The sequence below is a fragment of the Solanum stenotomum genome, chromosome 11, assembly GCF_019186545.1.
Source record: "Solanum stenotomum isolate F172 chromosome 11, ASM1918654v1, whole genome shotgun sequence".
NCBI classification, from domain to species: domain Eukaryota; kingdom Viridiplantae; phylum Streptophyta; class Magnoliopsida; order Solanales; family Solanaceae; genus Solanum; species Solanum stenotomum.
Window position 1 is genome coordinate 7,484,477 of NC_064292.1, and position 15,919 is coordinate 7,500,395.

The 15,919-nt window shown below is 30.8% G+C and overlaps 2 protein-coding genes across 2 annotated transcripts; both read right to left on the reverse strand.

Annotated features, from left to right (window-relative positions):
* Positions 1-322: 322 nt before the first annotated feature.
* On the reverse strand, positions 323-6,140 carry LOC125844852 (uncharacterized). The gene is made up of 11 exons (XM_049524211.1): positions 5,807-6,140; positions 4,821-4,901; positions 4,612-4,707; positions 4,434-4,517; positions 4,227-4,296; positions 4,005-4,087; positions 2,197-2,276; positions 1,873-1,971; positions 1,669-1,768; positions 785-874; positions 323-649 (listed from the first exon to the last, which is right to left on the reverse strand). Exons 1-11 carry the CDS (start codon positions 6,050-6,052, stop codon positions 611-613), a joined length of 1,068 nt encoding a protein of 355 aa, XP_049380168.1. The 5' UTR covers positions 6,053-6,140; the 3' UTR covers positions 323-610.
* Positions 6,141-13,058: 6,918 nt separating this feature from the next.
* On the reverse strand, positions 13,059-15,597 carry LOC125844292 (xyloglucan endotransglucosylase/hydrolase protein 31-like). The gene is made up of 4 exons (XM_049523575.1): positions 15,314-15,597; positions 14,770-14,873; positions 14,435-14,652; positions 13,059-13,809 (listed from the first exon to the last, which is right to left on the reverse strand). Exons 1-4 carry the CDS (start codon positions 15,513-15,515, stop codon positions 13,443-13,445), a joined length of 891 nt encoding a protein of 296 aa, XP_049379532.1. The 5' UTR covers positions 15,516-15,597; the 3' UTR covers positions 13,059-13,442.
* Positions 15,598-15,919: the final 322 nt, after the last annotated feature.

Sequence of the window (15,919 nt, forward strand, 5' to 3'; positions counted from 1 at the left end):
ACCTTTTCATCACATGAAAAACTTACAAAATATAGAAATCTATAGAGAAAATGAAGATTTGTATAGCCAATTTCAACTCGTGAGATCCACGAATCTTGTATTGTTTTGTCAATATACTGGGCAAGGGAAGTTTATAACTATAAAAAGAGTATTTTTAGTTCCATTTGAGGAGCGAAGCAACTTCTAGTAGCTACCGAGCCAAGGGCTAAGCTTTCACAACAACATACCTTGTGTTATCCCATGAGGTCCCGAGAGGATAGTATGTACGTTGTTGACCTTACCCATACTCTGATAGGTAGAGAGGTTGTTTCCGATAGCTTTCACATCAGCCACCTTAAATTAAGTAATTAATCATCTTGTTACTAAAGGTCACATACAACTTTTGTGATGTTGAAAACAAAAACTAAAACCCAACCTTTCTACTTTAATAAATTACTATAGGAGATGGTCCATTACAAAAGTGCCCCCACCCCAACCCCTAGAAAAGCAGTTAATTAGAAAAGATCAAAATTTTCATAGTGAACTTCATCCTCAGATAGTTGATATTCTTCTTTTACATGGTTTGGGTACAAAGACCTTGAAATCCCAGCAGCAGAGACATCCAACATTATCACAAGAAAAATCTCCGTCGACTTGTATCCATCTCCGGCTGAAAGAAAACAGGATGGATCAGAGAATTTATCACCAATGATAAACAAGTTCAGAATCCATTTAAAGTATGGAAAAGCATGAGCTCCAGTTGAAATGTATATACAAACGACATCATTTTTTCGACATGGATTACCTTGTGAACCCATTCATATTCCCCACCCTTAGTATCAAAAGTACCATGCTGGAGACTGATTAATTTGAGAGTAAATCGAGGCCCACATTCCTGTAAGTTCGAATACACCAAAAGTCAGGCTATATGTCCATTGCCGGAAGCTGGCATGCACAAAAAAAAATAGCTATGGACACCATCAAAACTATATTCATTCATCCAAAATATTACTGATTGAATCAATCGGATTGATCACTAAGGGCAAATATAATGACAGCTCTTGTAGATAGGAAGGACAAACGAAGACCAAATAAGAGATGAAATAAGCTCACACCCTCCCTCCGTCCCCTCGCCCCAAATGGAAAGGAAAAACATGATTTTGTCTTGGGATTCCACTTGTAGCTAATTGCAAAGCTGTTTCACGGATATTCAATTGTGGTTCCAAGTTAATTAGATATTACAACATTGAATCTTTTTCAGTTTGATTCGGACAGCAACTAGAAATCCTTCTTGTTGGATTGAAGCTTAAATAGGCTGTGTATAGGTCTTTAGCTGCACAAGCTATGAGTAGATATACTAGTGCAATAGGTGAACAATTTTGTGCCAATGCAAATTTTTTTGAGCTCTGTTGTTTTCCACTCCCATTAAGTTTTTTCATTTAGAGCTGAATTTTTCTCAGAGGTTCCAGATGGACAACTAGACTTGTCTAAAAACAGCAGAAATTCAGCATTACATGAAAATAGTTTTGTTCCTTTCTTTCCAATCCAACATCAAAGATTTATCCTCCCTTTAACTACCAACAACCCCATTAGTTGCAACCCGCTCCATTCAAGGAGAAAAGATTCCTAAATATCTTGAAAATAACCCTGTCTTCCTAAAATCAATGCAGTAGAATCAGAACCACAAACCTGCAGACGGGCAATTGTCCTTTCTTGTGGGTTCTTCTCATCCTTGCTTTTTTTACCTTTTGATTCTTTCTGTTTGCTCTCTTTGGTTTCAAAAATGTAGCTTCACAAAAGCGAACAAGTTCATCAGCAGAACATGTTAGTAAGAGTCTTACTATTCAAATATAGAAACAGAAGTGGAATACACAAGGGTTAATGAGGGCATACCGATGATGGCGAAAAAATATGAAATCACGCTGGTTGTGGAAGGTCACAACTCGACGTCCACGAAATTCGGGATCTTGTGGGAAAAGTGACTGTATCATCCTGCATGAACAAAATCAGCAGACATTTAGTAGCTTAGATAATCACTTGTAACGTAAGTTTCTCAAAGAGGAGCTATAAGTTAAAGAGAGATTCTCATCTTATTTCGATCTCTTTATCAGTAAAAGGTATCAAAACTTTTATTAATGTATAAAACGTCTCAGATACTCAGTCGCTGGAAATAATTACAAGAATTATTGTAATCCAGGAAAATCATAGTGGCTCTACCTCCCAACTCGATGCCCCAAACGTGTTGTGAAGTTGGTCAAAACCAGCTCAGGCTTGTGACTGGTTGGCTTTCCATGATTCTGCAAGCAAAAAAGGAATTGTTGGTTGAATATCTACTAGTCATACATTCTGCTTCAAATTAACCTCATTGATTGATTGATTTAACTTACAACATCTTATGCTGAGTTATACATATATCCACACAGCAGTGTTAGCATTAATTTTTTCATGAATCACACAGCAGTAATAGCATTAGAACCATCATGAAAAATGAGCATGTCCTAATAATTCCGGTGACACTAAGTACGTTTTTCCACCCTTCTCCACTTAAGTACCAGGCTTAGTTCGAATTGGTGTGGGACTAGAACTTCTGACCTAAGTCACAACTCACAAGTCACTCAACCTTCGCCACTTGAACCAAGTTGTAAGAGCTATTAGTTGAGATTATATTTTAGTCCATTATCCTCGAGTTTCAAAGGCTGCAGATGGTCCTAAGTGTTAGCCCCAAGGAAAGAATATATATTCTCAATTAATTGATATCACCTATATGAATATTTCTCTACCGTTGTGTCCTATCTTTCACAAATTCAGCATTCATTCCAAGAGATCTTAGATCTTTTGAGACAACTTTCTTCCATTTAAGTTTAGGTCTATCTCATCTATTTCAACACCTTCACTTACTATGGTGTATCTGGAGTCGACGCAGCACATGACCAATCATCTCATTTCATCGTATCCTCAATGTGTGCTGTTTGCACTTTGTGGCGAATGTGATCATTTTTAATCTTATATAATCTCGTATGTCGGTACATCCATCTTAGCATTCACATCTCAACTTTAGCAGCCCAACCTTCACTCCCATGTAATAGTGATGATCTTATAATAGTTCATACTTCATTGAACTCCTCGTTCACTTCGGTAGGTATCCTCCCATTGCATAACACTCCACTACCACTTCTCAATGTTAGGATGATTAAGAGCTAATAATGGCACAAAAAACTTTGTACATCCAAGGACTAAGATGTTAAATAAAATGAAGTAGGATAGACCGTAAACAAACATGTCACTTTAGCATAAGGAAAAGGTTTAACATATGTTACATAAATTAAATAAGTTTATTAACGCTCATTCTAAACCTTTACAATACAGTTCTCTGATTCCTGATTACTTATTAATTATTATGTGCAACGACATGTATGAACTAGTCTCCAAAAAATAAGCCAAGGAAAACTGAACCATCTTTGGAAAAAAAAAATGCCAATTAAGCATAAGAAGAAGGTTTTAATACATGATACATAAATTCAAAAAGTTCAATAGCACTTAATCTTGTCCTGCATAATACAACCTCTTGATACCTGATTGATTATCACAGTGCAAAGACAGCATGACATCCGTGCAAATCACTCACAAAAAATGCAAAGGAAAACCAAACTAAAGGTACAATATGGCATGAGGAAATGCAATAGGATGAAATTTCCACAAGAAAGTCAGAGGCAACATCATCCATTTGAAAACGTTAGTAATTTCTAAGAGGACCAAATAACTTTGAATGTTGATTTCACTCATACAACTCAGTTGATGGCAAAGTATCAATTACAGACTAGTATCGTCAAGACAAGCTCATGCTCATTTGATTCTTTTTGCAGGAATCTAATAAAACTGGAATGTATAGTGTAAAATGTATGAACCAGAAGCAATTAGACAACAGTATAAGTTCGTAAGTTCCCTTACTACATTCCTATTCTTTTCCTTCATTTTTTCAGTGAAGGCGGGGGAGAAAGATCCATTTAGAAGGAGAACTATCGAACCTTGATATCCTTCCGTAGCATGAGCTTTGAGAGCTTGAAATGAGCAGTAGGTCCATCAGGTAAACCAATGACAAGAAGAGCATCTAAAGAAAGAAAATGAAAAAAATGATCAAGCTGGCAATTCAGACCGACAAAGAAACTGGATAGGTGAATGAATGCAAGAACACAATCCATAGCTATTATTAAAGGAATCTAAAAAATCAATGTGTTCAAGAATATGACCTGGTTCACGGCGATTGGTGTGGACTACAATAACAGAAGTAAATTCCTTCTCATTTGCATATTGGACGATCTACAAAAGTTAGAAAGGCAATGAACATTTCAAACTAGTACAATGGAAAAACTCCTTGAATTTGAATAATATAAAGGCATTCATTCATATCACCAAGAAACATAAAAGGAATGAGAAAAGAGAAGGCAAGAAAGAACCTTTTTCAGGTCATATGTTCCTCGTTTATAGTAATGAGCATTAGGAATCACAGAAATAAGATCGGAAATAAATGCTGGTCCTCTCTGAAGAATGGAATAACGAAATTATTTGTGTAATTGAATTCAAAGTCAAATCAATAATCAAAGCAATAGGGAAGCACAAATTATACAAGCTTACTGTAGAGTTATAACGGGATGTTGTAATCAATATTTTCGGACTACGCTCGTTCTTCAGAACTGCACTAAATTCATCAACATCGTTGCCAGCAAATAGCTTCAAAGACAAATCAGGAAGAACACCAGAATATTTAATGGCCAAACCTCCAATGATAAAACTACATATATTTCATTGTTAACTTGAAGAATCAAACAAGAATAAGAGAAAACCTCTTCATCATCAGGTAAACAGACAGTCTCATCTGACTCCCTTGTATTTTCAATCGTACGGGGTACCATCTTCGGTGGAGGCTGTTCACAATAAGAGCATCGACCCGTTAAGCAGTTTGGAAAAAAAAAAGCTAAAATGCTCAATCAGACAATCAACAATCAAAAACCTTAAACCCTAAGAACTGGATATTGGAAATTTAAGCAGCCTGTTCACAAAAATATCATTCACCCATTAATTAAGTACCCTTAACAAACAATCCCAAAATGCTCAACTGCACAATCAACAATCCAAACATTACACCCTAAGAACCATATATTTTTAAATTTTAGATGTGACGGTTCCAAAAAAACAACATCCACCCATTAATTAATTCGCATGATAGTCTGGAATTGGGTTTGTACCTTTCTCCATGGGATAGGCACGAGCAATGTTATGGGGAGACTCTTTAGTATAATGAATACTATATGGGCCAAATGACTGAGTTGCTTAACAGGTAAGGTTTTTAACTTTTTGCTCTGTGGTTTGGTTTTTAATTGGTAGGCAGTCGAGCATTGTTTAGTTCCCCTTTGCATCCCTTTGCATCAGTTATCGTGTTATTTGTTGTCGCTACTTGTTCTCTTCTTAATTGTTTTCAACATGGTTTCTTTGCTACTCGATTTGCTTCACATACTAAACCTTAAGTTGTGAAGGTAAGATAGGAGTAGGGCTGCATCACCTTCCCCAGACTCCATGGACTCCCCATAGTCAAGCGAGCTGGATGACTAGAAAGATTCTGGGCGCAAAAAATCCCACAATGCCCAACCTCACAATCAAGAATCAAAACACTACACCCTAAGAACCAAATATTTAAACTAAACAGAAACAACATCGATCCATCAATCAGTTCCCACAAATAAACAACCCCATTATGTCTATTCACGAAATGAACACTAAAAACCCTAAACCCCAAATCCGTAAAAACTGTAAATTTCAGCAGAGGCTTTACCTCCTCCCCTAGCTCAAGCGCTTTTTTCTCAGCAGCTTCGCGAGCTTTAACCTTCTTCCTCTTCTCAACCTTCTTCTGCTGCTTCAACTTAGCATGTACAGCTGCTCTTTTCTCCTTATTCTTAATCATTGAAGGCCGCATACTTTCTCTTCCCTCCTGCTTCTCTTGCACCCTTCTCTCTTTCATCGGCTTCTCTTCTTCGTCTTCCCTGCCACCATCTTCGCTCAAGTTCCGTTTTCTCCCCATAGAAAGTGTAATACAAAGGATCTCCGCGGCGGAGCTAATGGAGAAGAGCAAAAGTGAAGAAGGTTTTGGAGTGGGCAAAACGGCGCTTTTGTTTTCTTTTAAACATGGAAAAAGGATGAATATATCCAACTATCGTAAATAATATATATATACCCTTAATCATATTTTTGGGATATTGGTTGGTGAACATATATACCCTTTTATTCTAAAACATATATACGTATCATAATTTTATCCATCGATTTAATATTTACTAAATATTAAATTGACGAATAAAATTGCGTCACGTGTCTCTATTTAGTCTTTCATAAGGCAATGGCATATATGTGTTTGACGGTAACTACTTGAATTTTTAGATGTACAAATACATAATGTATATTGTAAAACTACTAATCTAACTATATTTTATAATTATTTAAAAAATACCACTATAAAAAATAATAATATTCCATAAAAGAATAGTAAAGCCTAACCCTTGTCACTGCAGTTAACTATCCACAGGCCCATGGTCTAAAGTTCTAAACCCAAATACTACTGCCCCACTTGCCAAGGCCCAAATTGCATCTCTTTGTTTAGGAACACTTGGTAATTTGATGGACATATATTTTGAAAATTTATCTTCAAATGGAAATTTAAGGAAAAATTACAGAAATCTTACATTTTAGTTTACTTATTACCATTATCCTCTATAAGTTTTACAAATTTCCAAAATCCCTCATTTTTGCGCATCAGATTAGTGTATCTCGCGCATCAGATTAATGTATCAGCGCTTATATTATTGTATCTCGCACATCAGATTAGTGTATCATGTATAAAATGTAATGTATCTTACTTAACGATTAATGTATCTCGCGCATCAGATTAATGTATCAGCACTTAGATTATTGTATCTGTTTGAGGGATGTCTATAATTATAAACTTTTAAGGAATAAATTGTAATTTTACCTTAAAAGTATGTAATTTCTGTAATTTGCCCTTTTTAAAATCTATATTGAAAAAAAATCAAGTTAAAAAAATTGCTTCATATAAGTTTTTAAATTTTTGAGGCTTCTACTCATAAAACTTTAATTCTTTTTCAAATAAACTGCATATCCATTAAAACTTTAAGTTCGAAAAATTACAAATTCAAAAACTCAAGTTTTCAAGTTGATCAAACGGAAGCTAGAATTTCTAATTGACACTTGACAAGCAAATGAAGAGGGTTCACAACCTTGTCTTGGAGTAGTAGCTTAGTGATGATAAAAAAAAAATTGTATTTGATGTTTAAATCGATTCATATTATTTTATCATAGATAAGTGAAAAGTTAAATATGAATGTCATATTGATTAATTATATATGATTTTAGTAAAATAAGAATAAGTTAACCGATGTTATTTATTAAGTTGATATAAGTATTGAGTACGAATAAATTTCTATTGCTGAGTGATTAGGTGTCACAATTTAAAATGTAGTATCACATGATTAAACCATAAATAGTGTTACTCTGTCGAAACTTGGAAAGCTTTACTTCTTTATAATTATGTGACAAAAACTTGTTAATGATGATATGAAATGTATAAAATTCCTTCACGGTTAACTAAGAAATTTTGAATTTTATACTAATGAAGGAATTGCAAGTAAAGAATGAGTCCTATTTTAGAAATTTTACATTACACAAATTTAAATTATTTGAGGAAGCCCTTCCTCATACACTGCACATATCAAATAATATGAGAAGGTGGACATCCATAAAAGAAATTCACTAGTATTATATTTAGTTTCCTTCTTCTTCTTTTTTGTCAAATAATTGATGGGTTTTTGTTCTTTTCTATTAATAATAATATGATTGACGGTAGAAAGAAAAAGGAGGAAAAAAGGTACTGATGAAAAGATTGAATGTAATGGATAATTTTATAATTTATGCTTATTGTACTAATATTGGCATTTTGCAGTGTAATTTGAAAAGAACACATCTTTTCACTCTTTTTACTAAGAGTCTCATGCTCCTACAAGAGTTTGAGACCTCTTGGATGTCATGTGGCAAATTGGGGTGATCGAGAGTGTATCTAAGTTTAGTTAGTCAAGTAGAGGGGTGTTCTTAAGGTTGTCAATAATTCGGGGATGGAAGTTGAAACTAATAATTTGCATCAAGTTCAGGGATATTTTATGACAATTTATTATAAAATATAAATATCTACACGATTTATGACCTATTTTATTGGTTAGTGGACTGAATTTTTAGGAGTCATATTTTATCTTTTATTTTATTGTATTTTTAGAATCTCAATCACAATTATATTTGGATACGTTCCTTTAATAAATATATCACTTTCTCTCTCTTGTTAACCTTACACAAAGAAATACCATTGATGCACTCTTTTTTTCCTTGAGATTAACACATTGCTGCACACTTTTTTTTTATTTTTTTCAAGAAAAGGTGTGTATCTCCTTCTTGAAAGTATTTCTCTTTGTTTCTTTTCAAAATCATCTCTTACAATACAAAAAAAAAGTTTTTTGCTTCTTGAATAAATCGATTATGAGTACAAAAGTTACTTTTGATAATACTCCCCAAAACAATCCTTGTTTGATGAAGGCTAATACCGATGTCAACAGCTCGATTGTTTATTCAACACCAAAAATTCAATTGTTAATTTGAAGAAGATCCGCATTATTATAATGAATATGATTTGTATCATATGGTCCATAAATTATTGAAATAATTTTTAAACACAGGAATATTTTAGTGTATACACTTTGATGGCCGATTTGGTACAATTATTGATGATATGTTATTTTAAATAGTAATATGTATTAAGGAATATACTTTGGTAGACAATCTAGTACAATAATTGGTGATTTGTTAATTTTTAAATGTGGTATATTTTAGTGTATATATTTTAATGGATGATATAGTTAAAATATTGGTACTTTGTTGATTTCAATTTGATGGAGGGTGTGGCTAATTTTTTGGTGATATGTTGATTTAGAACAATAAAAAAAAACTTGATTTATAATTTATGGTAAGGTTGATTTTAGTTATATGTTCCAACCCTAAAATGCATGACACCATAATCTAATCAAGTATATACCAACTTTTTAGTATCATCAAACTAATTTACATGGTGTAAAATGTGGTGTAACTTTGTGTCAAGTTCAAATTTTAATAACTATAACAATTGAAATAATTGGTGGATTTGTTGGTTAAAAAATAATGGTGGTTAGTTGATTCAAAGTTGCAATATGTTATAGTGTATATACTTTGATGTATGGTATGACTAATTTTTTTGGTGATATGTTGATTTAGAACAATGAAAAAAAACTTGATTTATAATCAATGGTAAGGTTGTTTTAGTTATATATTCCAAACATAAAATGCATAGCACCATAATCTAATCAAGTATATACCAATTTTTTAGTATCATCAAACTAATTTACATGGTGTACAATGTGGTGTAACCTTTGAGTCAAATTCAAATTTTAATAACTATAACAACTAAAAATAATTGGTGGATTTGTTGGTTAAAAAATAATGGTGATTTGTTGATTTAAAGTTGCAATATGTTATAGTGTATATACTTTGATGTATGGCATGGTTAATTTTTTGGTGATATTTTGGATTAGAACTATAAAAGATATTGATTTATAATTGATGGTAAAGTTAATTTTAGTTATATGTTACAACCCTATAACACGTAAGACCATAATCTAATCATATATATACCAACTTTTTAATATCATTAAACTAATTTACATGATGTACAATATGATTTAACTTTGGTGTCAAGTTCAAATTAATCTAATTCAATTTTACCATAATGAATATATTATACCAAATTATAACCAAATAAATTAAAATAAATAAATTCATACATTGATGATAAATTTTAATTTTTTGATTATATATTCCATCTACATTGATATAAAAAATAATTTAACCAAAAAAATTGAAAGGGGGAAAATAAAAAAGAACAAAGAAATTTTTCAGAAAATAAAATGGGGTGAGAAATGGTAAAAAAAAAAAGAGAGGAGAAAGAGACGTGGAGAGAGAGAAATAAGAAAACGAGAGAGAAAAAATTCAGAAAAAAAAGGGTGGAGAGAGAAAAAGAAAACCTGTTTTGTTCAATATTTTAAGAAACAAATTTAAAAAGAGGAGAAAAATAAGGAAATAAAAATATTGACGGATTAATTATTGAGAGATTTGTGGAAGGTAAATAACAAAATAAGAGAAACTTAAGGAATGAGATTTTATTTAATATAGGAACGTGTATTGTTGTTTTATAATTTATCGATTTACTTATTATTTATTTTTGATTTGTTTTGTTTTGTAAAAATTCTATTGTTATGCAGGTGAAAAGTTAAATTATTGTTATATAGGGGTTATTTAAGTAGCTAAATTGTCTATTTTAAGTTTTTGACCCAAGAATAATTTATGCAAAGTTAATTTTCATTTATAAAATTAATCATCACTTAATGAGATTACATAAAGAAGAAAATATGTATTGTTGGGTCAAAAACTTAAATATACAAATGAAAATTAACTTTGCATAAATTATTCTTTACAAAAAAATATTGCAAAGAAGTTTAATTTTAAATCCATCTTCACAATTTTAAATCTATGTAATCAATAATTCACATATTTGAACCGTGTAAGCAATTACTTATGTTTGCATTAAGATAGATTGTATACATCGCATCTATCACTTGCTAGGGTGCAACTCTTTCCTCTTACGTGAACGCGGAATACTTTATCCACCGAATTGCCATTTTAACTAGTTTACATGATTAAAACAATCATGGCCCTCAAAGTAACAAAAAGTACGAATATGGTAAGGGCATCTCCAATCCTACCCTCTATTTTACTCTCCAAATATGGATTTCTCTATTTTTTCAGACAACCAACTCCAACCCAATTCTCTATTTCACTCTCTAAAAAATAATCATTTTCTCTCTCCTCAATATTATATTATTATTTTTATTTCATTTTTATTTTCTTATTTCATAATATAAATCATTTCTTCTTTTTGGAAATAATTACCCTATAATCTATATAATCTTCGTACGATATAAATTTTGTTCTTTTCAAAATTTTCATTAAATATAAAATTATATTTTATTCTAAATTTCTAAATAAAATAAATTACAACAAATATTATGTATAATACATACTAACAAACAATTCAATTAAAGTGAAATCATTAATGAAATACAATTACATAATAAATAATGCATTATCATAAAATTTAATTTTAAATTTTACATAAATACTCGACTTTCAAGACTATTACGTTGCTCCCATAATGCTCTATTAATGCATTACGGAGTTCAAAATGAGCATATTTTTTTATGTGTAGCTAAAAATTGTTTAAATAACAATTTCATCTTGTATCCAATTATTTCGTGTACAAATTCACTTCCCCTATTCCATTTTGAATTATTGCAAAAAGTATTTTCATGCTCATAAAAAGTGTAGTTTAATAATTTATCACTATAACATAAAAATAGATTGTTTGAATTATCATGTAGATTTTGTGTATTCTTCATAGTGAAAAATAATTATAATTTTAAATTAAATATTTAAAGTGACAATTTTTTTTAAATTTTTTTTTAGAAAAATTGTTAATTCGGGATGAAAATAGTATACTTATCAAAAGTATGTTTTTTTTAGATGTTATATTACTTAGAAAATAATTCAACTATTAAAGACTTAATTAGCAGTCTCATATAATATAAATAATATTAAAATAATTTGAAATTACATATTTAAAGTGTTTTTTAAACAAATAAAATAAAAAATTATTAATTCGGATAATAATAGTAACTTGTCAATAATATTTTTTTGATGTTATATAGAAAATTAAATACAAATAATAAAGACTTAATTAATGATACAATAAAAATAATATTAAAATAATTAAAAAATGAAATAGAGATGGAGGATAGAGAGTAATATGGAGGGGTGTTGGAGAACCCATTCTCCATTTTACTCTCTAAATATAGAGAATAGAGAGTAAAATAGAGGTGAGTTGGAGATCGTCTACGCATAATTATATGAAAGTGATGGGCTTTGTCAAGTCCATATATATTTGGGCCCAAAACTTTCATTATTCGTCAAAGTGTACACTTTTAATTTGTGTGAATAAAGTTTTAAAAAGTAGTCCTTTTCAAGAACGATGGTCTCTTCAATACCAACACTAGCAACAATAATATAATATTCACAATTTTTGGTTATGGATTTCATTTTCAAAATGGTCATTTTCACAATTTGTGTGGTTACACGTTGCTCTATCATCTTTATCACTAGTCACTAGTAAACATACACTAAATCCAACATCCCATCTCACCTAGCATAATTGCATACATTATTCTAAAGTCTTACTTTAATTTTGATAGAATAAAAAGGCGAATTCAAAATAGAAAGATTGTCGATCAAAATGAATATATTGTATATATTATAATTATTGTATATAAAATCATAGATTTACGTGAAGCTCATAGCTCACTCTGTATGAGTACCTTTAAACAGATATAGTAAAGAAGTGAGAGCTATGCTACAATATATCTAGGTTGTATATCATGATTTCACAGTCTTCATATTCAAAGGTTTTATGGTCGAGCTTGAAAATAAAGATTCTTTAAGGGGAGAGTATTTTATCAGTAAATTTTTTAAATGGTCACGTTTTTAGCTCATGTAATTAAAAAATAGTCATTATCTTGAAGTTTCAGAGTTCACAAGGATGGAGGAAGTAAGACATATATGTCTCAATACATTTGCAAAAGGTTTTCAGCTTTGATTTCTTATAATAAAGTATTCCTTTCGTCTCATTTTATTTGTCACTTTATAAAATGACATATAATAAAGTAAGAGATGGTTCATTTTAATACTACTCAATTCTAAGAAAATAAAATAACTAATGAATTGGAATAACCTAGCAACGACACCTTGTATTAATTATTTTTCTTAATAACTATGAAAAGAGCTAAAATGATAGTTAAAATAGGACGAACAAAATATATAGAAAAATGGAAAAAGATGAACTCACTCAAGAGATTTTATTTTGGCTATATAATATATATATTTTTCTTCAACAATCACAAATAAAGAAACAAATACACACTTTGATCAAAGAAAAATTACAATTAAAAGGCAATTCTTGAGAAAATAGGCCAAGATATATCAACTTCTATAATTCTTCAATATTCTTGACCTTATTTTTCCCATAACTTAAATCAAACAGTTTTAATACATTTATACAAATTTCAAGAAAATAAAAAACACACCTTGGACGCTTCAACTACTTTTTGCAACTATTAATGGCAAAGGTGACCATCTCAAGGCTACTTTTATTCTTAATTTTTTTCCTTATAATTACTTCGATGCAATTTAATTTCTTTTTTACGATTATTCGTTCACTAACACTCAGGTGTGTGAGTATGGTCCCTTCTAGGGTCCCTACAATAATCGTACACCTTATAGTTCCTATGCACCCACAACATAGCCTCTATTTGTTGTCTACTGAGCCCTCCACCCCCTGAAGGAGAACTAGAAGGCGCTCGACGACAAGAGGGGTTCTCGTAGGCCGCACAACCCGCGAGCTTGAAATTATTACTGTATTTTCCAACGAACGGTTGATATTGATAATCGGCTTTAATTCGTCCTTCCTCCGTTGCCCATGATGATGCATCCCAAATTGAACCATATACATACATAGGTCTTTGTGGAAATGTTGCATCATTTTTCTTAGGGTATCTTCTAATTGGGACATCATCGACAAAAAATCTACAAAGTCATATTCAAATAAATTAAAAAAAGAATAGCAAAGACACATAAGAGAAAAAAACAAAAATAAAAGTAGTAGTTATTGTTGTTTTTGGACATGGGGTCATGTTGGTTACATTAATGAAAAATAATGCTTTTTGACAAAAATAGCATAACTATATAGAATTATCTCATGACCCCATGGTTGTGACATTTTTAAATTTATATTTATAGTTTAATATACAATTGTTTACACTGTTAGATCACTTATGAATTAATCACAAATTTCTATATTGGTATAACATATAAAATAAAAAGTGATTGATTTTCTATAGTACTAAAATTTCTTTTACACTCAATTTAGACATGTTATTTTCACATTTCTAATCAAACAATAAACACAAATTCAAGTGCTATTGAAAAATAATTAATTGTTAGAATTTAAAATCTAAAACATTGTAATGTTGTAGTTTCATCTTTTCTCAAATTTGAATCTCGTATGACACTGTCATAGATTTCAATAATCATTAAAATATTTTGAATTGTTCAACTGCTTAAGGAACATATTTTTCAACACTAAACTATTTATGAAGAAGACTAAAAAAATAGACCATAAGTAAAAAAAAATTAAAAAGAATATACTAACATGATCTCATTGGGGTCCCAAAGGATTGCATAATTGTGATAATCTTTTGTTGGATCAAACCAAAGATGAAATTTCATTTCTCTTCCAATAATATTTCCATCTCCACTTCCTCTTATATACACATTTGTTTGTAAAGTATATGGCTTGTTTGGTGTTGTTCCAAGAAATTCAATATCAATTTCATCATGGTTCCCTGGATAATCTTGATTATTTGAAAGCTACAAAAAAAAAAATAATAATAATAATAATAATAATAATACACCAATAAAACTAAAATTGCTTTTTTTTTTGGGGGGGAGGGGATAATAATAAATTAAATTAAATTAAATACTCACATAAAAAGAAGTAATAATTCCAGCAGTAAAACCAGGCTGTAGCTTAATATAAGTCCCAAAATAACCAGAACGATAATTTTTTAGAGATTTAAAACCACTTCCTCCTGCATTTAGAATACAGAACAAATTTAAAAACAAATGTGTAATAAAGGGAAGTAAAAAAAATGTAATTAGTCTAGGTGTGATGATGCAAGTTGATACGAACATCATAATTACAATAAAAGAAAAGTATCTATAATAGCATTAATTGATAACAAAGATGGAGCGAGAGAAAGTCAAAACTCTATTTTTTTTAAGAAAGAAAATTCTCACTCCACCTTTAATTGATATCATAATTATATGTCAAGTATTATCACATGTTAAACTATACTGATACAGTATATCATCAATGTATACACATTAATCCCTTCAAGAATTCTAAATAATTACATATGGCTCGGATTGATAGTAGCCATGGTAGTAATGCCTCAGAGCCTAACTATCGACTTGAGAGACGGTAAACGTACTTCTAAAAAAGAGAGAGAAGAAAGACAAGAAGTGAAACCTGAATTTTTATCAAGCCATATAGTTAAGGTACTTTGGTCCAATGATTGATGTTGAGGACCCCAAAGGTTCCTGAAACCTTGGTTAAATCCTAAAGATTGTACCCTAGAACTAGGATAGTATCCAGGTGAAGGGGGGCCTTGAGCATTGATTAATCTTGAATTGAATAAGAAAAATAGAAGTAAAGAAAGAAGAAATTCCATAATAATTGTTTGGATAAAATCCAAAAGTTGTTTTAATGGCACTTTGGTTGAGTGAGTGTTAGTACTCTTTGTTGTGAATTGAAGGGAGAAGAATACATAGAGAGGGGTATATAAGGAGATTACAAGAGGGTCCTACTACTAAAGAAATTGAATTGATTAGAATGGTTGATGGTAGTGGCGGAGCCATAAATTTTAATAAGGGGGTTCAAGATCTGAGAAGTAAGCACACGAATTAGTGGAACAGGGTTCGACAACTATTATAATTTATATATACCTAAAAAATAATTTTAACCATATATAAATAGTAATATTTTTCGCCAATCCCTCATTATATGCTGCCTCCGCCGGGAGTTGTACAAAATGACAAATATAAACAAAAAAATAAGGTTTTTTTTATGAATATA

What these genes read in the sequence shown, in the direction of transcription:
- LOC125844852 (XM_049524211.1), bottom strand. Translation starts at nt 6,052, where the DNA reads ATGGGGAGAAAACGGAACTTGAGCGAAGATGGTGGCAGGGAAGACGAA. An exon ending in GAACATATGACCTGAAAAAG is followed by an intron (nt 4,297 to 4,433) that starts GTTCTTTCTTGC and finishes TAACTTTTGTAG; the next exon opens with ATCGTCCAATATGCAAATGA. An exon ending in ATATTTTTTCGCCATCATCG is followed by an intron (nt 1,769 to 1,872) that starts GTATGCCCTCAT and finishes GCTTTTGTGAAG; the next exon opens with CTACATTTTTGAAACCAAAG.
- LOC125844292 (XM_049523575.1), bottom strand. Translation starts at nt 15,515, where the DNA reads ATGGAATTTCTTCTTTCTTTACTTCTATTTTTCTTATTCAATTCAAGA. An exon ending in ATGGCTTGATAAAAATTCAG is followed by an intron (nt 14,874 to 15,313) that starts GTTTCACTTCTT and finishes TTCTAAATGCAG; the next exon opens with GAGGAAGTGGTTTTAAATCT. An exon ending in TGGGACCCCAATGAGATCAT is followed by an intron (nt 13,810 to 14,434) that starts GTTAGTATATTC and finishes ATGACTTTGTAG; the next exon opens with ATTTTTTGTCGATGATGTCC.